Source organism: Colobus angolensis, unplaced genomic scaffold, assembly GCF_000951035.1.
Source record: "Colobus angolensis palliatus isolate OR3802 unplaced genomic scaffold, Cang.pa_1.0 Scaffold116, whole genome shotgun sequence".
NCBI classification, from domain to species: domain Eukaryota; kingdom Metazoa; phylum Chordata; class Mammalia; order Primates; family Cercopithecidae; genus Colobus; species Colobus angolensis.
Genome location: NW_012112697.1, coordinates 1685785 through 1708488, shown reverse-complemented (window position 1 = coordinate 1708488; position 22704 = coordinate 1685785). Strand labels below are relative to the sequence as shown.

The 22704-nt window shown below is 53.1% G+C and overlaps 1 protein-coding gene across 3 annotated transcripts in view; it reads right to left on the bottom strand.

Annotated features, from left to right (window-relative positions):
- Positions 1 to 3748: 3748 nt before the first annotated feature.
- The window catches only part of WWP2 (WW domain containing E3 ubiquitin protein ligase 2), a 122049-nt gene continuing 103093 nt past the window's right edge, over positions 3749 to 22704 (bottom strand). For all 3 annotated transcript variants that reach the window (XM_011961549.1, XM_011961541.1, XM_011961534.1), the window contains 14 exons: positions 20209 to 20263; positions 15851 to 15932; positions 15128 to 15256; positions 14162 to 14237; positions 13806 to 13877; positions 13499 to 13587; positions 11243 to 11402; positions 9421 to 9554; positions 8962 to 9102; positions 8175 to 8295; positions 7753 to 7857; positions 6356 to 6452; positions 6069 to 6141; positions 3749 to 5639 (listed from right to left, as the gene is read on the bottom strand). In XM_011961549.1, the coding sequence (XP_011816939.1) occupies positions 5540 to 5639; positions 6069 to 6141; positions 6356 to 6452; positions 7753 to 7857; positions 8175 to 8295; positions 8962 to 9102; positions 9421 to 9554; positions 11243 to 11402; positions 13499 to 13587; positions 13806 to 13877; positions 14162 to 14237; positions 15128 to 15256; positions 15851 to 15932; positions 20209 to 20263 (1434 nt within the window). In that variant the 3' untranslated portion in view covers positions 3749 to 5539. The remainder of the gene's footprint in view (positions 5640 to 6068; positions 6142 to 6355; positions 6453 to 7752; positions 7858 to 8174; positions 8296 to 8961; positions 9103 to 9420; positions 9555 to 11242; positions 11403 to 13498; positions 13588 to 13805; positions 13878 to 14161; positions 14238 to 15127; positions 15257 to 15850; positions 15933 to 20208; positions 20264 to 22704) is intronic.

Below are 22704 nucleotides of genomic sequence, written 5' to 3'. Positions count from 1 at the left end.
TGCTTTTGAACCAGTTCTTTTGTTTTTTCTCTTCTTGTAGTTTGTTTCTTTATTTGGAGTAGAGATGTGATCAAATCATGAATTCACTGTGCTATTTTGACAGAACCCCATGTTTTGAATTCAAATCATTTTTTTTTTTTACACCAAAAGAACAAACACAGCTAGTAGAGTAGTTAATTCTATGTTTTGGGCAAGAGAACTAAAGCTGGGAATAGAGTATCTTGTAAGCCAGTGGTCCCCAACCTTTTTGGCACCAGGGACCAGCTGATTTCATGGAAGACGATTTTTCCACAGATTGGGATGGGATGGTTTCCGGATGAAACTGTTCCACCTCAGATCATCAGGCACTAGATTCTTATAAGGGGCGTGCAACCTAGATCCCACACATGCGCAGTTCACAATTGGGTTCATGCTCCCATCTGAGAATCTAAGGAGGCTGCTAATCTGACAGGAGGCAGAGCTCAGGTGCTAATGTCAGCAATGGGCAGCAGCTGTAAATACAGATGGAGTTTCGCTCACTCAACTGCTGCTCACCTCCTGCTGTGCAGGCCAGTTCCTAACAGACCATGGACCCACACGGTCTGTGGCTCAGGGGTTGGGAACCCCCGTGGTAGACCATCAAATATACTGAGAAAGATGGCACCAGAGTCCAACTAAAGAGACCAAAATTATAGCAAGCATCAAAAGAAAACCATGATCACAAAGGACCGGAATACACAATTCTCCAAAGAAGATACACATTTGGCCAATGAGTACATGACAAGATGCCCAACATCACTAGAGAAATGCAAGTCAAAGCTACAATGAGATATCACCTCACAGCCATTAGGAGAGCTACTATTAAAAATAAAAACAAGAAAAGAACGAATGTTGGTGAGGATGTGGAGAAATTGAAACCCTTGTGCATTGTTGCTGAGAATGTAAAATGGTACCACTACTGTAGAAAACACTATGGAAGTGCCTCAGAAAATTACAAATAGAATGACGCTGGGTGTGGTGGCTCACACCTGTAATCCCAACACTTTGAGAGGCTAAGGCAGAGGATCACTTGAAGCCAGGAGTTTGAGACCAGTCTAGGCAACATAGGAAGATCCCGTTTCCACAAAAAATAAAAAATCAGTCAAGCATGGTGCCATCACACCTGTGGTCCCAGCTATTCAGGAGGCTGAGGCAGGAGAATCACTTGAAGCCAGGAGTGCAAGGCTGCAGTGAGCTATGATCATGCCACTGCACTCCAGCCTGAGTGACAGCATGAAACTCTGTTTCTAAAAAATAAACAAAAAAAATAGAATTACCGGCCGGGCCTGGGGGCTTACGCCTGTAATCCCAGCACTTTGGGAGGCCGAGGTGGGCAGATCATGAGGTCAAGATATCAAGACCATCCTGGCCAACATGGTGAAACCCCGTCTCTACTAAAAATACAAAAATTAGCTGGGCGTGGTGGTGTGTGCCTGTAGTCCCAGCTACTCGGGAGGCTGAGGCAGGAGAATTGCTTGAACCCAGGAGGCGGAGGTTGCTCCTCTGCCTTCCAGGTTCAAAGCGATTCTCCTGCCTCAGCCTCCCCAGTAACTGGGATTACAGGCACCTGCCATCACACCCGGCTAATTTTTGTATGTTTACTAGAGACAGGGTTTCGCCATGTTGGCCAGGCTGGTCTCGAACTCCTGGCCTCAGGTATCTGCCTGCCTCGGCCTCCCAAAGTGCTGGGATTACAGGCTTGAGCCAATGCACCCAGCCCAGAAATTTCACTTCTGAGTATATCCCTAAAAGAACTGAAAGCAAGGTCTCAGGGGTATTTGTCCACGTGTGTTCACGGCAGCGCTGTCCACAATGGCTAAAACCTGAAAGTAACACAAGTGTCCACCGAGGGATGAACAGAGAAGAAAAAAGATACAATGGAATAGCAAAGGAAATTCTGACCCATGGATGAACCTTGAGGACATTATGTTAAGTGAAATAAGCCAATCACAAAAAGACAAGTGCTATATGATTCCACTCATAAGGAGGCAGTTAACAGGAGTCACAATCAAAGGGACAGAAAGGAGAATGGTGATTACCAGGGGCTGCAGGGAAGAAGAATGCAGGGTCAGTTTCCATTTTGCAAGATGAAGAGAGTTCTGGAGATGGATGGTGATGATGGATACACAACATTATGAATGTATTTAATGCCACGAAATTGTGCACTTAAAAATGATTAAGATAGTAAGTTGTATATTATGTGTATTTTACCACAATAAAAAACAAAATGAAACAACAACAGTCAGGCACGGTGGCTCATGCCTGTAATCCCAGCACTTTGGGAAGCTGAGGTGGGAGGATCACCTGAGGTCAGTAGTTTGAGACCAGCCTGGCCAACATGGCGAAACCCTATGTCTACTAAAAATCCCCAAAGTGCTGGGATTACAGATGTGAGCCACCACACCTAGCCCCGGTGGGATTTTTAAAGTATATCTGGAAAGATCCGAGAGAAGCCAGCAGCGATGGTTGCCTCCGGGAAGGGATCAGGGTGGCCGAGGGACGGAAGAGTAAGGGAGGCCTTACACAGCAGGTCCTTTGCATCTTTCATATGAACCTTCACCAAATTTTTAAATAAAAATAAAGATGCATGATCAACAATCCAACTTCTAGGACCGCCCCCTAGCAGAAGAGCAGCAGCAGCAGCACACAGACCTGCCCGAGGGTGTTTCCCAGAGCTCCACTGCCACCAGCAAACTGTGGGACACAAGTGCCACCCCCTTTAGGAAGGAAATGAGCACACTACAGAGCTGCAAGAATACGGAATGTCACACAGTGGCTAAAGAATTAAGTAGTATCTACATCGACGAACATGGAAAGAGGTCCATAATGTCTCATTTAATGAAAACAGTGAGTTGCGCAGTGTGTGCAATATTCCGTTTTTGGCATATTTAAAAATCCTCTGTGTAAACGATGTGCCCACCCACACAGAAGCGTCTGGAAATGCCACCAACTGTGAACGGTAGGTCCCTCTGGGGACAAGGGTTGGGGGAACGACTTCCACTGGGGCATGTCTTATTTGAATTTATCATGAGACATCTGGACCTTTTCCAATAATTTTGTCAGAGTACAGCCTTGGCCTGTTGCCTGAAAATAAGGTTTTGGAGCCGGGCACAGTGAGTCCAGCCGACGAACCCAGGAGGGAGCCCGCTCTGAACACCTCTGCCCCGCTGAGCATCGGAGGCACGGTCGGGGCCCTGCTTGGTCCATGACAAAGTCACTTCCTTGTCAAATGCATCAAGACCCATCAGCATAGTGATCTGTCAAAACCAAAAAAAAGTGGGTGGCAAGCCCTTATGTGACCCTGAGGTCAAGATCACAGAGTCCCTCGACCATCGACCATCGTGGAACTTGTGAAACCTGAGTATTTCCTGAATGAATGACTGCCTGGAACACTCTCCCTGCAAGCCAGTTTCGGAAGCCCCAACCTGCAGCTGTTATTGTTCTGCACCCCACAGCAACTGCTTGGAGACCCCCGGGTCGAGGCAGAGGGTGCCAAAAGGGTGCAGTGAGGTGGCCGACCAGGGGCTGACGCCGGCGATCCCTGGGCCAGGACTCAGCTGCCCAGCCCAGCCCAGAAGCTGGGGGCTGCCTCGGTCCATGACACACAGGCTTCTCAAAACCAGCAAGGTCAGGGAATTTCCACCCCTATCCAAGCCTGGAGGGCCTGTGAGGACCAGAGTCCTCTTGACTAGGGGACCGTAGGTTTGTAAACATCCACACCAACACCACCCACAGCTGCTGATTGTTTATTGCACAAGAAACTGGCAATATCGAGGCAGGGGGCGGGTATTACAAAATAGTCTGGTGACCAGCCCATGGCTAGCAAAGGGGGCATTCCGTACAGACACTTCAGTTATATACACGTACGCACACACACGCGCGAACACACATGAGCCTGATACTTCCAAACCTCACCAGCAGCTTGTACCCTGACCCGCCCTGGAGCGGCTTCCGTGGTGACGTGCCGCAGGGAAGTACGGCAAATGACTGAAAGGGACAGAAGAGGTTGCGCTGTGGCAAGCTGAGCCACTCAGATCAGCACACACGACACAGGCAGACGCAGGCTGCACCTCCCCGGCCAGGGAAAGGTCGAGAATCTGGGAGCATGGAGACTGTGCTTGGAAGGCACCCGGGACCAGTCCAAGGGCTGCCTAGGGTCCTAGAATCCTGGGGGCCCGGGCCAGGAGTCTGCCATGATTACTGCCCCAGCATCCTGGGGGGGCATGGTCACCTTGAAGATTTCAGTGTGACCTGTGAAGATTCCAATTATGGCAGAGTCCCCGGGTTGGAGGCTGGTGGGAACTGCAGAAATCAGACCGGGCTATGCAGCAGGTCAGGGCCTTTCTGCTGGTTTCCACGTCCTGTGTGCAGATGAAGCACCTACGCAGAATGGACACTTTCCGCTGGCCGGGCCGCACTCCATTCTCAACAGGGGACCAGCAGGCCCGCCTGGAGCTCCAGGGGCTGGCGGGAGAGCTCCACAGCCGGACCCGTGTCCCGCCACTGGGGACTGCCTGGGGGACCCTATCTAGCAAAGGGATTTCTTCTCTATTGAAGGCGGCAAGGCTAGGAGTGGCGCTCGGGACCTCAACCCCTCCCACTCTGCCAGGCTCAGGGACGAGGTCCCTGCCAGGCTGCGCTGCCGGGTCAGGCCCGCCTGAGCTCACAGAACCGCCAGGCAGGTTCTTGAGAGGCGTGGCTGTTTGGGGAACTCGTGGACCCAAAGGCCTGGGTCCCTCAAGGTCTCAGAATGCCTGGGGTGCCAGCTCCTGGACAGAAAGTGACAGCAGCGTAACAAAAAAAAAACCTGCAACCCTACAACACAACCGCTTCAAGTTTATAAATGGAAAAAGAAAGTCTGAGGGAGTCTGCTGTTTCTGTCCCATGGATACCCAGGCAGCTTAGACAAACCTTCATTTGCTGAGAGTGAATTAATTGGCCAGCATGCGTCCTGCGACTCAGCCTCCATCGCTGCTGCCTGCTAGGGAGGCAGGCGGAGATGGCCTCGCCCCAGGGCCGTCTCCCTCAGACCTTCACTTCATCTCGATCATCAGAGACGCTTTACAGGCAGAACCTCCTTTGCTGGCAAAGACCCGTGGCTCTCAGTCCAGAACAGCCCACCCCACCCCCAGGAGCCAGTCTCCTGGCCGAACTAGTCCGGTAGGTCTCCGGCCTCTGCGGCAGCTCCTGGGGATGCAACACCTTCCCTTGCACACACACACACCCAGGGTGGGGTCTAGAGGATGGGGGAGAGTTTTGCAGAGAGGGTCACCCCTCTGGAACTTTGCGAAGGTGGGGCCAAAGGCAACTAGGGGGCTTTATTCCAGACTGCCATCCACGGGTGGGGGGAACTGCAGGGCCTCCTGGGATCAGGCTCTTCTGCCAGAAGCGAGATGACGGTGTCGTCCCACACAGGGCCACATCCACGGGGGCCTCCCAAGGGCTGCAGGGCCTGTGGCCTCTCAGGCAGGGAGGACTCAGGACTATGTGTGCACTGGGGGTAGTGTGGGGGCGGCCTCAGTTACTCCTGTCCAAAGCCCTCGGTCTCCTCAATGGCATACAGCAGCTTCTCTCTCAGCTGTTCGTAGCTCTTGTAGGGAGGAAGATCCAGACGGTTGAAGCTATCGAGAGCGGGGAAGCACGACAGTCAGCCCCAGGAGGCCAGGGCTCTGACAGCCCCACCCTGCCTGCCTGCCTGCCGCAGGGCCACAGGGCTTGCGCCACACTGGCTAGGGCTCAGGGGCTGCCAGTCAGGCCTTCACACTGCAGGTGCCTGGACCATGGGGTGTTAAGGAGGGGCCAGGACAGCTGGAAATTGGTTGGGGGGACACTTAGGGCAGTAGCTCTTGGACTACTGGAACAGAAGCGCTTCCTATGTAAAACCCGGCAGATAAGATGCCCATCACAGCCCCATCTCTCCAACCCAACACCCCAGGGCCACGCAAAAGCTGCCAGACTCGAGGCTAAGAAGCTGCTACACCCACTGGGCTGTGCCAGGAGCTCATCGGGTCTGAGGCCCTCCGACGTCCCACTAAAACTAGCAGGCTCACCAGGTGTGGCTTCTGGGCAGCCAGGTTTCCTTGCCAACTTTGTCAATGCAAAACTTCTGTGGTCCATTGCTACCTGTGATCCAAGGTAAAACACACCCATGTCAACAGAGACGTGCCTTCCCAAAGCAGGGCCCTCCAGCTCCACCCACAGATAGGCTCGGCCCCAGGACACAGAGGCCTCAGCTCTTCTCCATCCCACTGACGTGCTTCCAGGAAGACTAGGGTTCCCCTCCCTCTGAGCTGTCCTCACTGCCAGCCAGGACACCAGAGGGCGAGAGAAAACGTACCGATGAGTTCAGCAAATCCCCCGACGGGCAGGCGGCAGGTCCCGGTGACAAACTGCAGCAGCCGGATCCTCTTCTCATTGTCCATCTCCTTCACCACCTGGAAGTCCGCAAGTCAAGGCACAGTCAGGCAACCCACAGGCCCAGTACTTAGCCTGAACGTGGAGCTCTCTAGCTCAGCGGGGCCCCTCTTTGGGGCTGAGGACACAAAGCCAGGTTGGCCAGGGGATGACAGCCTCCAACCTGAGAAAGCCCGGAAGTGCTTCCGCTAAGAGGCTGTGTCTCCAAAGATTCCCACCCGTCCATGGGACATCTCTGGGTCTCAGGGACACCAAGTATTCTCTTCCCATCCAAGTTCTGCTTTCAGAAATGACTAAATATGGGAGTGCCTACTTAATGGGTATAAGGTTTTTGGGGAGATGAAATGTGCCAGAATTCGATAGTGGTGACAGGTGCACAACACTGTGAATGTACTGGAAGCCCCTACTCTCTCGCCTGGGCTGGAGTGCAGCGGCACGATCTCAGCTGAGTGCAGCAGCATGATCTCGGCTCACTGCAGGCTCCACTGCCCAGGTTCAAGCGATTCTCATGCATCAGCCTCCCGAGTAGCTGGGATTACAGGTGTACGCCACCACACTTGGCTAATTTTAAACAGGGTTTCACTATGTTGGCCAGGCTGGTCTTGAACTCCTGACCTCAAGTGATCCACCCACCTCGGCCTGGGTAGGAAGCCAAGGAACCCAAAGTGGAAAGCCACTGAATTGTGTATCTTAAAAAACTTAAATGGGTTGGGCACAGTGGCTCATGCCTGTAATCCCAGCACTTTGGGAGTGTGAGACGGAAGGACTGCTTGAGCCCAGGAGTTCAGGACCAGGCTGGGCAACATAGCAAGATCCTGTCTCTATTGAAAAAAAAAAACATTTAATAGTTAATTGTAGGTTATAGAAATTTCACCTCCACAAAAAATTTGTACACATACATATGCATACAGACATATACTAAGAATATCTGTAATTGTTATTTTTTTTTATGCTATCCTTCATAACGACAACAATGACAGCTCTTTCTGTTTTCTGGAGCCAAGCCCCTGACTTCCTGTCCCATCTGGCTGGCAGGGGACCTCTCAACCAGTGGCAGCTGCTGTCTGCCTGCAGGTCTGTCCCTGCACACCAGCTGACCCAAAGCTGACCACTGATGGCCTCCTGTCACATGCACTGGCCACCACTCAGCTGGAACTGTCCCTGTTCATCCCAAGGCTGGTCTATCGTCTCCTTTTGCAAGTTGTGGGAGGTGAGGACAGGGTCACAGCTGAAGGTCCTTGCGTGTGAGGTCTCCTCAAGACCTGTTTCCTTTGGCTGATGGCCCAGATGTCCCTGCCAAGGCCTGGGCCCAGGACCCACCTGCCAGAACCACTGGATCTGCTTGCTGTTCTTGGTGTAGTGCCGGTAGATGGTGCTCTTCTGCCAGTCGCTCATGTCTATCTCCTGCATGCCGCACAGCATCAGCTGGGGAGAGGCAGCAGTCAGCACCCCTGGCAGGCCCCTCCCCACGCATCGTCCACTCGCTAGCACATGACATTGCCCCAGACATGTTCAATTAGCCATTTCTGGTGTCGGCGTTAATAATATGGGTAAGGTAAGTCCCTGTTTTCTTGAAACAAGTGTCTGGGGAAACGTGGGTCCTGAGATCCCAAATCAAACCCATCTGCCCTGCCGCGTGGGAGTTTTACTGCTGAGTGTCTGTGGGTGCACAGTGAGCGCATCACAGAGCAGGATCACCCCAGAGGCAGGGGCTCAGGGTCCCAGCAACCTCAGACACTCACCTCCAGCTCTTTTTCATCAAAGTAGCGCAGCCACTCCAGCGGGGCCACCTCGTTGAAGCCATCCAGGAAGGCTTTGGTCTGCTCTTCCACGCCTCGGGTGAAACGCCAGTCGGTCAGCAGCCTGAGACCAAAGACCAGCCATGGGTGGAGGATGAGACCCACTGCTCAGACGCAGCTCCTGGCCATGCCGCGTGGCCCTTACCACGCAGGACCACCAGATCAGAAGAGCCCACTTCGCACACCCAGACCCAGCCTGCTGGAGGCCCTAGAGTGCGGCCCTAAAACCTCACAGTGACCTGCAGACACCAGAGTCTTTGAAATCATCCTCACCACCGCCGCCCCCTGCTCCTGCCCGCAACGCCAACTGAACCTCAGATGTATGAAAGCATGGAGATAAAAAGACTAAACCAAGAGGCCTGAGGAACAGGCATGGAGAACGGGCACACGTGAGACGGTGGGTCTAGGCACGCAGGCCACAGAGATCCTTTCGGCCTGGAGAAAGATGCAGATGGCTAAGCTTGATGCGACTTCAAAGAAATTCCACCCTGGAGGCTTGAAGTCTCCCACATGGGGAAAAAGCGCAGCCGGGAGTCGGTAACTAAGGACCTCGGCTCTGGTGCCCCAGCTCACGCCATCACATGACTGCCCATCAGCAGCCACCATTGAGGCAGATGGAGATGGCATCCACAGTGACCGATGGGCCACAAGTTGGGGGCCCATCTTGCTCTGCAACCCACTAGATGTCCGCACCGCCCCTGGAGCAGAGCCCCCGGTGCCTGAGACTCACATGATGTACTCTTCCTTGTTCTCCTCCGTGACCCGGATGCTCTCGCCGCCCTCCTTCAGTTCATGGGTGGTCACTTTGCCCAGGATCTCCATGTCCTGGATGAAGTACAGCTCCAGGCCACATTCTTCCAGGTTGTTCTCTCTGGGGGCACAGCAGACCAAGTAGGGAGATGTCTATCGTGGCAGGGTCTTTCCTGGGCTGCCCATGGGACACCAAGGGTTCACAGGTGGCCTAGAATCCTGAACAGTGACAGGGGACAGCTCCCTGACTCAAGGAGAGGATTCTAGAACTGTCCACGGGGGGGGACCCAGAGGACATTCCTCTCCACTAGCTCTTTTAAAGGCTGAACAAGAGCTCAGGGGCCACACTGGCAGACAAAATAAAAGCCATCGGTACCTGCTCCCTGCCCAGAGACGTCCCTCCTATCAGTGCGGTGGGGTGAGGGGGGAGGGAGCTCACTTGATCCAGATAATGGAGTTGTAGAACTCAGGGTCGATGGACTCCAGGTCTTTCAGGGTTGGCCTCTTGTTGAGCATCCGCTTATAGAAAGGGAGGGTGAAGCCCGTGTCGATGAACTTTCCGTGGTACAGCGCCTGGGAAGGAAGAGGCACAGCACAGAGCTTTGGCCTTCCCCGGGCACTGCCAAGACTGGCTCTCGGATACTCGGTATCAAACTCCGCTACCGCTACCCGCCTTCCCTGACGGAACCGCAGTAGCGGCTGCCTCGGACACAGCGGGAGGGCCTCGGGAGCAAACAACGCCTTTGTCCTGACTTGCACCTGCAGAGGGACTCTCACCCTGCCCTGCAGACCGCAGGGACTGGGCAGAGACAGCCGGCGCGGGAACCCACGTCCAGGCCCGCATCTGCCCCTCACACTGGCCGGCTGGCTCCCAGCCTAGCAAAGGTCTGTCCCACGCTCACAGAAAAGGCTTGCTCAGAGCAGCTCCAGGTGGCAGCCCTGACTCACTGGCGCTCAGGGTGGGTGGCAAAGGCAGCCAAAAATAATGCAGACACCGCTAACAGCGAGAGCTGGCGGCCAATGGTGAGTAATAGTCTAGGGTTTTACCGGTCTGTCCTGTTGGCTGCTGGGCCAGGCGGGTCTCTAGACCTGGGAAGAATGTGCCCACTTCCAGAGCCCAGCGCCTTGGCCAAGAGCTCCCCGACGATGGGAAGGGCCGTATTTAGTCACAGGCTCCTGGGGCACTTGGGTCCTCCTAAGAGGGGAGCTCAGGAAGACAGGGGAAGAAGCGACGGAAAGTGAGAACTGAAACTTCTCAAGCTATGAATGTGGCTCCCGTGCTGGTCCCGCTTCTCAATCCGGGTTCTCCACACTCCCAAGACCCTCAACAGGGGGCACGTGGCAGGACCTCCCTTTCCATATTCACACCGTGTCCTTCTTTCCAGTTAAATACAGATGCTGGGAAAGCCCCTCCCCAGAACTGGCCCACTTTCTGACATCGTCCCTACACCCTGCACCAGCCAGCCTACGGTTCACCAGGAGGCACGTGGCACGAACAGCAGCCCCCGTGGGCTGGCGCGCCCTCTCTGGGCCGCACCCTTCCCTCCCATAGAGCTCGTAACCTACAAATGCAAAAAGCTAGAGAGAGTTCTGGAGAAACCAGAGCTTTCTCAGTGGCTGCCCTGCAGGTAGTGAAGAGTTCCACGCTGCTTGTATAGGACTTGTCGAGAGGGAGCCCAGGGTCTCTGGGCCACAGACTTTAGGGTTTTGTTCTAAGCTAGTGTTGATTCCAAATGTCCTTCCAGAAGGCTTAGTGTCTCAGTGGGACATTCCCAAATGCCATGACAGCGTCACCTCCCAGAGACAGGCAGCAGGTGGGCAACTATGGTTTCACCTGACCCTGTCATCCCAAGGCCCTCAACAGAGCACATATTTAATGTTCAGGAAAGTCTGTGGCCCAGAGACCCTGGGCTCCCTCTCGACAAGTCCTATACAAGCAGCATGGAAACTCTTCACTACCTGCAGGGCAGCCACTGAGAAAGCTCTGGTTTCTCCAGAACTCTCTCTAGCTTTTTACATTTGTAGGTTACGAGCTCTATGGGGGCGAAGGGTGGGGCCCAGAGAGGGCGTGCCAGTCCACGGGGGCTACTGTTCGTGCCACATGCCTCCTGGTGAACAGGCCCAGGGCCTCCTCCAATGCTGCCCCTTCCTGGAGGTCTCAGAGAAAGAGCAGATTCCCCTGGTGCCCCTGGCACACTTCACCAGGAGAGGGAAGAGGAGGGAGAGCAGGAGGGAACTAGGCAGACCCCTGGGGCCCCTACCATGGCGATGAATCTGCCTATAAAGCGGAAGTAGGTGAGGTGGTCCGGGTTGATGGAGGAGGCAGGGTTGATCTGCAGGCAGTAATTGTTCTTTCCGGCGTATTCAAATAAACAATACATAGGGTTGAGCACCTCGTGAGACAGGAGGAAAAACCACTCTCTGTGAGGGAAGAGAAAGAAAAGACAAGAATAATGGGTCCCTTGGTGCACATCTGCACAGGAGCTGTGACTCTCCACCATTGTGTTTCCGGTAGTCTGAGGACACGTGTCCCGGGGAGTCAAGCCCCGTGACAAGTGCCCAGGCTAACCTACATGAACAGCTGGTCAGTGAACAGGGTGGGCTCAGGCCTACACAGAATGGTAACTGCATTTGAGGATGATGTTTGGGAGAACGTGTGCCTGTCGGCTCCCAGGTGATGTGTTCCAAGACTACATCACAATATCCAGAGCTTCTAATGGTAAAGGGGGTCCTTGTACCCTGGGTACAAGGGTACATGGTGACCCTGGGTCACCATGCTCAGTTGCATAGGCTGTGCACTGCACAAGGCCATGATGCATGTTTATTACAATAATTTTTCTGCAAAGGTTCTGTTGAATAGCAACTACCCTGTTTCCGCTCTACCTGGGTGGGCAACATAACGTAAATACAGAGTACCACATTCCCAACCCCGATCCATGAAAACGTAATCCATGCTGCCTTCAGATTAGAAACCTCACACCCACCAGCTATGCCACACTCTTGCGCTTTGCCCTCCCTTCACCCCCAGACCCCAACACCATCCCCGTTCCCACACTTCCACGCATTCATCTGAACCAACACCCGTGCCCTGGTTGCAAGCCTCAGGCATGAATTCAGAGTCCTTTTGGGCTTGAGCTAAACCAGCAAGGGGACGTCCCAAGGGGGCCAGTCCCCGGCTACTGGGCTGTTTGTGGCTGGGCAGACGAGGAGTCCTTCGACGCAGAGGGTGCCCCGGTATCCTGTCCGTGGTTCTACCCTGTGGTAGAACAGCATGACGTAACCTACCATAGGGTAAAACCACTGGCAGGACACAGAGAGAGACACACACAGGGCGCGGCCACACCAGAGAAGCCCACCAAGCAGAGCCTGGAGAGGAGGTCACCACGGAAAAAAGGAACAGTCCATCCACAGGGCCAGCGCAGAAGGCCGCGCCACCACCAAACAGAGGACCAGAAGCAAGTTAACCCGACACCAAGCGAGAAGACAATGCCCACACCGGGAGAGGTCTCGAGCGGAGAGGTCGCCGCTGGCCACGGCGCCCCCTCTCTCTGCCGGGGTCCTTCTGCCCTGCTGTCCGAGGCAGCATTTCCCAGAGGGCCTGTTAACTTTTATGGGTGGACCAGGGTGAAGGCAAGACAATGCTTTGGACTCTTTTTAGGGTGACATAAGCCATTACAGTGTTACTGACCCCAGACACGTGACATGCAGCTGAGCCCTGGTCAAGGCCCTGTGGATCGTGACACAGCTTATCCACATGGGGACACCTGACTTCACCTGCCCTGGCTGCCTTAAGAGGAGGGGACCCCAGGGTCAACACTAATGGATGACCACACAGCCCTGATATTCAACTGCCCAGATGCTGCTGGCCTGGTTGTTAAAGTACAGAAACATGACACACTGGTAGATAACAGAGCCACTGTACTAAGCTTTCGCCCCTCCCAGGAGTCCTCCGTTGTCTCATGACCCAGTTACTAAAGGCTTAACACCCAGCCCAGCAGGGCACCCCAGGCCCCTGTTCCAGGCTCAATGGACTGGCCACATGGATTCATGTATTTTGGTTTTTTGTTTGTTTTGTTTTTGAAATGGAGTTTTGCTCTTGTTGCCCAGGATGGAGTGCAGTGGCACGATCTTGGCTCACCACAACCTCCAGCCTCTCAGGTTGGAGCGAGTCTCCCGCCTCAGCCTCCCCTATGAGCTGGGATTACAGGCATGCGCCACCACGACTGGCTAATTTTGTATTTTTAGTAGAGATGGAGTTTCTCCATGTTGGTCAGGCTGGTCTCGAACTCCCGACCTCTGATCTGTCTGCCTTGGCCTCCCAAAGTGCTGGGATTATAGGCGTGAGTCACCGCGCCTAGCGGATTCACATATTCTGAATGCCACACTGTGCCCACTCCTGAAGATGCATGAGAGCTTTGGGAGGGAATGTGAGCAGGGGGCAGGCAGCTTTCTGGCCATGGACGCTGTAGCCTGGGGAAGCGGGGTACAGGGCAGACTCCCAGGGCACTCAAGCTCACCTGGCGATGCCCCCATAGTCCAGGCCCTCCTCGCCACGCATGATGATGTAGAGCCGGCGGCGCAGGTCATAGGGTTTCATGTTCATGATCTGGAAGACAGAGCATCGGGCCGGCCTGCCACTCTCCCTTTCACAGCAGGCAGGGGCGGGAGGGACGGGACTCTAAGGCCTACTCTCCAGCAGACACAGTCACCAAGACCCATGCCGTGGAAAGTCTGCAGTGTGGGTTTAACAGGCCATGCGATAGGAGATGGGGTGCTGGGAGAAGGGCGTCGGCCTGGCCCTGGTTTCAGGCACCATGATCTAACCTGTTGGAAGGAATCTTCAAAAAGCGTCTGCCTGGAAACACTGATCTTCACGTGGCTGGGTAGGGCATTTGACTGAAAAAAAAAAAAAAAGAAAAGAACTTCAAATTGAGCCTCAAGTGATCATCTGTTCTCCTGTCTGTATGAACAGGAAGCCCCCAGCCCGCTGGGCCAGGAGGAGACAGCACGTCCCATAGGAATGAAAACTCGCTTCCTAGAGACAGCCAGTTCGGGGTTAGACAAGTGTCTGGCCCCCACCTAAGACACAAACATTCCGATACCTGCTGCTGCGCCGGGAACTCACACCGAAATAAGTCAATAACCCCAGCTGCCATGGGAGCCCCAGTACCAGAACTCACATGGCAGAGGAAACGGAACTGGTGATACTTCCACCGAAAACTGCGGTCATAAGCACCAGGGGAGCCTTGCTTCGTCCTGGGAAGAGCAAAGGTGTTCAGCGGTTCATGCCATTTCTCAGAAAATGAACAACTTGTCTTTGTCAACCCTAAGGAAAGCTGGTGCTATGTTAATGTAAAGATGAGTAATGTAAGGCGAGGAAGTGACTGTCATTAAGATCCTTGAAGAATAAAAAAGAAAATCTAGAAATAAAGCCAGACTTCTTGTTTTTAGAGAAATAACACTAGTGTCACTTGGGATAAACAGGATAGTCCCTTCCTCCCCATCCCATCTTATTTATTTGTTTGTTTGTTTTCTAGAGACGAGGTTTTGCTCTGTCGCCCAGGCTTCAGTGCAGTGGTGTGATCATGGCTCACGGCAGCCTCGAATTCCTGGTCTTAAGGGATCCTCCCACCTCAGCCTTCCAAGTAGCTAGGACTACAGGAGTGTGCTACCACACCGAGCTAATTTTAAATGTATTATTATTTTTTAGAAACTCTCACTCTGTCACCTGAGCTGGAGTGCAGTGGTGCCATCACAGCTCACTGCAGCCTCAAACTCCTGAGCTCAAGGGATCCTCCCACCTCAGCCTCCCACATAGCTGGGACTACAGGCAGGCACCACCACATCCAGCTAATTTTTAAATTTTTTTTGTAGAGATGGAGTCTTGACAGCTTTCTCAGCCTGGTTAATCTTTTTTATTCTTGTAGAGACAGGGTCTCACTATGTTGTCCAGGCTGGTCTCAAACTCCCGGACTCAAGCTGTCCTCCCATCCCCTTCAATATGACATCAACATTGGCCACTAGAGGGCAGTAAGGGCAGTAGAACGCACCGCAGGGGCCACCCAAAGTGGGCCTTCCAGAGCTAGAACAAGGACGGCCTGGGTCTCGGCTCCTGGACGCTGCTGCTACCTGCACAAAGTCCTTACCCCGACTCAAACCCTGGGCGAGGATCCTTAAAGGTGGTGGTGCGGGTATTGTGGTCCACAAAGTATCGCACCCCCTCGCTGGTGTATTTCATCTCCCATCCTGGGGGCAGAGCTGGTTCCTGGATCATCCTGGAAACATGGGAAGAAAAGGGTGAAGGGCTGGCCCCACCTTCTGGACCTTGGGGGTTGGAGGCTGGGTCCTCAAAGTGTGGCTTTGTCTCTGCAGAGTCCATGAGGGACCTTGAGGACGTGCACCCAAGAAGCATGACCCAAATCATGAGGACAGTTCTGCAGCACAGAGAGGTCATTTATTATCTCATGGCCAAAAATGCAGCCCTGCATGGATGGCACTGGACTGAATGGTCACCAGCAATCCTGAGACACTCCATGCCCCAGCACGGCTTCACTTGGGGTGTTGGGAAACCAGGATGCCCTCAACCTTTTTGCAATTATCAGCAGCCTGCACAATCAGTATGGAGACCAGCAACACCCGCCAGCCAGGCCACCCTCCATCCACCAGGAAGGTCTATTTAAGAAACCACTTTTAAGCTGTCATCAGGCCAACAGTGTATCTGTGCAGTGAGAGTCTCAAGACACTTGTGTGTGGCTACAGGTCCCTGACAGCAGCCCTCTGGGACGATGCAGTCCAAAACCACCTGCCTAATGCTGGAGCTGCACAGAGACCTAGCCTGGCCCGGCCCCCCTCTCAGCCCAAGTCCTTACCCCTGGGTCCGGGGGTCCTCCCACTGGGTCGTGCGAGTGTTATGGTTCACGTAATACACCCGTCCATTGTCCTGTCTCTTCTCTGCCAGAGAAGAAAGAACGAACCATCAGATTCAAACATGGAGAGCCGGTGTCCTTTCCCCGCGGCTCCCACCTCCTGGGTGCTGGGTCTGAGTTTCTCTCCCTGTTGTCAGCCTGTTAGAGAAGAACCAGCCAAAGCCGAGCTCACTCACACTTGTCACTGGGAAAGGGACAAAGAGGGTCCTTCCTTGTTGGTGGTGGGGCGGGGGAGGTGTGTGACACATTTCCAACTCGAGATGAAGCACTTCTTTGGTTGGTTGGTCAGTCAGAGGGAGGGGGTGGTGTGGCCACCCGGAGGGAGCAGCACAGCTCAAACCAGAGGCATAATTGCTCCCAGCTGTGTGCAGCACGGAAGCCGGGCAGTCCCCAACCCGCCAGGCCCCCCACCCAAGTCCCTCACGGCTGATCCCCGGTCCTGGGACCCTCTGCACTGCATGCAGCTGACCTGGGCGCCTCTGTCCCACAGAGCATGGTCCTTATGGGGTGGCTGCATCTCCCTCGCACCTCTCTGATCAGTGCTCTGCACCCTGCGCCCCTGCACCGTCCAAGTTCTCCCTCTTCTCCCACTTACAGGCTAAGTCTTGTTCTAAAACTCTCATACCTTGGCACATCTCTTTCTTGCTTATGAGCAAATAAATGGTATCTGGGGCTGAGGACACTTACACTGGCCAGCCTCTTCTTAGACATGTACCTTTTTTTTTCTTTTTTATATAAAGACAGGGTCTCGCTATGTTGTCCTGGCTGGTCTCGAACTCCTGGCCTCAAGTGATCCTCCCGCCTCAGCCTCCCAAAGTACTGGGATTACAGGCAATAAGCCACCGTGCCTGGCCTGCCTATCCTGTTCTTATACCTAAGTATGTGCTTTGAGACAGGGGAGTGTTCATGGAGTGGGGCTGGGGCACAAATACACTTCCTCTGCTCTCAACAATCTCTGTTCTCTTGCCCTTTACTGATACACTGATAAGGGCTCTGGGGCCCCCAAGGGAGGAGTCAGCTCCAGGGGCAGACCCAACCCGAGCTGGCGGTTCTGGACCTTGAGAGGGATGGAAAGGGGTCACCTCTCAGCTCCAGGTAGACACGGGAAAAAAACCAGGGGGTAAAGCTCTTGGCCCAAAAGAGGTCACCTTTCCCAGGAAGTTCCTGAGCCTTCAAATCTGTTTCTCTCCTGAAAACAAATGATGCTATTGGCTCTCCTTTTACAAGACAGAGTAACATTAAAGAAACAAAAAATAATCAGTTCCAGAAGCTACAGGGAACCCGAAAGCTGAAAAAGGAACAGAACAGGAAAGAGCAACAACCCCCTCCTCACTCCCTACCAAGACTCGGCTGCAGTGCTCCCAACACCAGCCCAAGGCCTCAGTCTCCCTCCCACTCTCTGCCTTACCTGGTATCTATGCCTCGTCTGAAATTTTACACACAGACATTATTTCTCAATCATACGACGATAAAGCTGGAAAAACAAATAAATACAATAAAATAAAAATAAAGACAGGCTGGGCACGCTGGCTCACACCTGTAATCCCAGCACTTTGGGAGGCTGAGGCAGGAGGATCGCTTGAGCCCAGGAGTTGAGACCAGCCTGGGCAACACGGCAAGACTTCATCTCTTTTTTATAAATACAAAATAAATAAAAGGAAGACAAAAGGAAAGAAAGAACAGGAGGTGCCCAGAGCTGTCAGGGAGCTACCACCACCTCAGAACACACAGAAGGCAGGCTTCCCAAGAGGTTTCCAGGGGAGGGGGCCGCTCCCAGCCCAGAAGCTACTGCTTTGAACTAGATCCTCACGTCTGCCCTGTTAAGGGCCAAAGCCAAGGCTAACCACAGGGCCAGGGGGATCTGTCCAGCGGGCCTGAGGCCTGTGTCGTCATTTCTGGCACTGCTGCTACGTGGAGGCCTCCCAAGGCCGGCTGACTGCCTCGCAGCCTTCAGTTTTAGCTGGGGGGCTGGGAAAGACCTTGAAGGAACACCAGCTCGACCTCATTTTAGGAGCAAATGGACTCAGACGTATTCAGCCACAGGCCCAGGGTCAGGGCCACCGAGGGCAAATGTGGATCTCAACCCAGGGTGTCCTGAGTCCCACAGCAGTGTGTGGGGAAGATGCAGGGTCGCTCCTGGGGCAGCAGAGAGGGACACCAGCAGGCTTGGTTAGCAAGCTGCCGCTCAGTGCCATTCTCACTTGGTCTGGCTGTTCTTTCTGTTCATTCTCGGCGAGCCCTGGGGAGGCGGCCCCTGCCACAGCCCTGGGGCAGCCAACACAGATCCCCAAGGATCTGCAATTCAGAAGGAGCCCTGGCCTTTAGCCAGAATGTTCTTCCTCTTAATTTTGGACTATGACAGTTTTGTGGGGTTTTTTCTGATAGTTCATTAACAGCATCGACTCTGACCACGGCTCCTCCATTTCCATCTCAAATATTTCCACACTTAGCATTCGAGAGCTGCTTTCAAGTCTCCATCAGCTGTGCTTACCTGGTGACCATCACTCAGCAGAACTGGCATGAAAACCCACTTGACTGGGCTATACCACCTGCCTCTACAGAGCCTGAAACACACTAGAAGTCCCTGGCTTCTAGGCCGCTGGCCACCAAACAGCAGTACAGATTCTTGTTGAATCTTACGCATTTTCCCCTGCCTACTGATGAGGCGGGGTCTTCAGAGTTTTACTCTCTCACATTGGAGCTGCTGCCAATCTCTGAGATACCAATGACCTTTCTTTGGTCCAGGGAGCCAAGTGGGGCAGCTATCTGCGTAAGGGATCCCTGAGCTGAAAGTCAACAAATATGTGGAAGCTTCACTAAATGATATCTCCAACCAAAAGGACCAGAAGGCCCTTCTAGGACACTGGACTGCAGTGTTCATTCACTAAGTGGTACCCTGCAGGTATAAGAGGGTTGACACAACCTCTTAAATGACTACCTGAGAGCAGATGTGTCTGCACCGAGAAGGTAGCAGAAGCCCATCCTATCATTGTCAACTTCCCAGGATGCACCTCTCCATCTTTGTTGTCGAGTGCACCCCCTCCCAATTTCACACCATCTGTCACACCACCAAACCAATGTTTACTGTCTTCTGCTGGCCTAACCAATAAATGAAACCCAACACATGCTGGTTCCCCCAAAAACCGCCTTCTTCTACTCCCAGTGACTCTTTTTTTTTTTTTTTTTTTTGTTGAGACGGAGTCTCGCTCTATCACCCAGGCTGGAGTGCAGTGGCCGGATCTCAGCTCACTGCAAGCTCCGCCTCCCGGGTTCCCGCCATTCTCCTGCCTCAGCCTCCTGAGTAGCTGGGACTACAGGCGCCCACCACCTCACCCTGCTAGATTTTTGTATTTTTTTAGTAGAGACGGGGTTTCACCGTGTTAGCCAGGATGGTCTCGATCTCCTGACCTTGTGATCCGCCCGTCTCGGCCTCCCAAAGTGCTGGGATTACAGGCTTGAGCCACTGCGCCCGGCCTACTCCCAGTGACTCTTACAAGATTAAATAAAACTCTGCCCCAGCTCTCTCTATCAAATGCGCTAAGTCTCATCATCTCTAAGGACCCTTTTTGCATGGCTACTCCTTCCTAGAATAGCCATGAAGCCTATAATCTCTCCTAAGTCATGGGTGTCCATCCCTTAACTCACTGTTAGCAAATCACGTCAAAGACCTGGGATAGGTAAGAGGCGGCTACCAAGGGCGAGGAGAAATCTACACGGCGTTATTAACTAGCAGCGATGCGTTTCCAGAGTCACCACCTGGCATTCAACTCTCGTATCTGCTTCCCTCTGGCCTCTTTCACAGCTATGTCAGAAATAAAAAGGTGGCTTCTATTCGCCAAAATTAGACCGAAGTCTGCCAACATCTCAGCTGCAAAGAAAGATGTGTTAAGGTGGATCATTCCAAGCACATGGTCACAGATCTGAGACAAATCCATTTGGGAGTTAGGCAGTGTCAAAATATCTTAGTGGTAGCATGGACTCTTGAGTAGACACCTTGAAACTCAAGACCAAAGCCCAATAGTCCCCCAGCTGCTCGGGGACATCTTTCTTAGGGTCCCACTCCTTTAGCGATGGTGGGTTTGGTGGATGCTCCAGTGATTCGGTGGAGCTTGGTTACTTTTCCAGCCGCCCGGCTCCATCACCTGTAACTGCTCTGGCGGGGCACGCCCAGAGAGTGTGCTGGAGAGGGGAGAGACGGAAAACAGAGGGACAGGAACAGGGAAGGAGGACACGCGGGAGGAGAGGACAGAGCACCATGGCTGATGGAAGGCCGAGGGCCGGGAAGAGAACTCAGTACTTACCCCAGCCAGGAGGGAGGGGGCCCAGGGGATCATGGTCAGTCGAAGCACTCGAAGACTAAACACAAGAAACACAGCAGAACACAGAGGTTACAAAAAGCCACTGGTGAAAAAATAAATCAATCGATAAAAAATAAAAATGCCAACGACTCGCTTCCGCATTTGAGCACTCTGCAGGGAACGCAGTGGGACTTTAGGTGGCATCTGCTCCTCTCAAAAGTCTCTGGTTTTTGTTTTGATTTTTACAGAAAAATCAAAAAAGAACCCTGTGCACGGAGGGCCCAAGTGAGTTTTGGAAATGGTAGAGCGATGGGGAGGAGGAGGCACGCCGGTGAAGGTGTGCCAGGGTGGTGGAGGTAGGGAGCAGCCCCGGTGGGGCAGAAAGGCCCGGGAAGCAGGCTCGGCCCAGTGCCTCCGCTCGGCTCCGGCTCGAGGCGGCCAAGGCGACTGAAATCACCACCACCTCCAACTTTCTCCAAGAACCACACGCAGGAGGGGAAAAAATATCGCAGGCCTTTCCAATGAAATCATTCCCACAAGCCCTGCCCACGCCCAGAGCTTCCTGGCTGGGGCCTGGCCCTCCTCCCTCCACCTCGGCGTCCCCCCCCCAACCTCCCATCTGGGTGTGCAGCGTCCACCCAGACTGAGGGCACATTCATGCCCCCAGCCCTCACCTCCCCCAGGAATGTTTTCCTTCCCCTTCACAAAGCACCTTTATTCCTCCCCTGCCTGAACCTGAAGTTGCTCAGTGTTCTGTGTGTGTCTGTGGGGGGTTGGGGCTGGGGGCGGGGCAGCAAGACAGAAGGGGAGACAGGGGAAAGAAGGGGGAACCGGCTCCAGGACTTCAGGGTCGCTGTTTACATTAGAATCCCCCCCGCACCCCCTTCGGCCAAATTCTGCTTCGAGGTCCCTGGGGATGGACTGCAGTGGACCAGGAGTTCTCATATCCTGCAGGGAAGGGGGGTGCTGTCAAAAAGTTCTGGTCATTAAATAAAACAAGTATTGTTCCACTCTTTCTTCTTTTCTTTTTTTTTTTCTGAAACATTTTTATTTTACTTACTAAAATGTGATCGTTATAAGAGGGGATCAAGTTCTAAATGCGGACTTCAGGCTGCTGGGCTGGCCCCGTCTGGGGGTGCCGGAGCCACACACGGGCAGGAGGATAAATGGGCTCAGTCTCAGCTTGAGAAAACATTGGTGGAACTCAGCTGCCAGCAAGCCCCTTCCACAGCCCTCCCTCCATCCACCCCCAGCTGAAAGGACAGAGAAACTTTCTTTCCAAGGTGGCACACAGGCCCCTCTTCCAAGCAAGTTCCAAGAAAGATGTTTAAGTCTTGAAACCATAGGCTCCTTGATAGGACGGAGCCCCCTTTCAGGGCAGCGCCTCCTGCCCACACAGAACGCAAGTGCACGGAGGTGGGGGAAGCTCACCTCGATTTAGGATCCCTTATCATTGATCTCGAGCTGTGCCTAAAATTCTCCATCGCAAATCATATTGAATCATTACTGAAAAAAAGCTCCCGAATTCACAGAAGTCATGTGGGCGTGTGTCTGTGTGTTGGGGGGGTTGGGGGAGATAGGGTACAGTATCTCATAAAATCCAACTCTGTTTTGTAGTTAACACATTAAAAACATTCGGCAACAGAGGCATGGGAACAAATGGGAAAACACACGTACTGTACATCATGGAGCCAAAGGCACTTGGTAAGTGCTGAGCTATAGCACTGACCTTGCAAAGGGGAAGGACTATAGAAAAGGTTATTTTAAGACATTACAAGAGGATGCATTTGGTGTAAAAGTGTTTGCTGCTTCAGGTCTTGTTTTGGAGTGAGTAGATCATCTGTAAAGTGTTCAGGGCTCTCATGGGAAATCGACAACCAGCTGGTACCAACCTGGCTTCCACGGGGGCACGGTCATCTTTTGCTTAATTCTACAAATCAACAGACCAAAAAGGTCTTTACTGACAGCCTCCCTGACTAGCACTGAACTAGGATCAGAAAATACTGAACAGCCCTTTTCTGAATCCTTGCCTTTTAAAAAAAATCTCAGCCTTCATGCAACATAGCCTCTTTTGTTAAAGTGTTTTTTAAAAAATTTCCTTGGTATCCTGATTATTATTCTATCAGAATGCCCCTCGCACCCCTCCACCACACACACCTATAAGAATTGAGGAGAAGAGGAGGCAGATAGGAAAAGGAGAGACACCAGAGACTGAGAAACACAAACAACACATATTAGGTTGGTGCAAAAGTAATTGTGGTTTTTTTTGCCATTAAGAGTCATGGCAGCTGGGTGCCATGGCGCAGGCCTGTAAACCTGGCACTTTGGGAGTCGGAGGCAGATGGATCACTTGAGGTCAGGAGTTCAAGACCAGCCTGGCCAACATGGGGAAACCCATGTTTTAGTCTCTACTAAAAATACAAAAATTAGCCAGGCATAGTGGCAGGCACCTATAATCCCAACTACTCGGGAGGCTGAGGCAGGAGAATCGTTTGAACC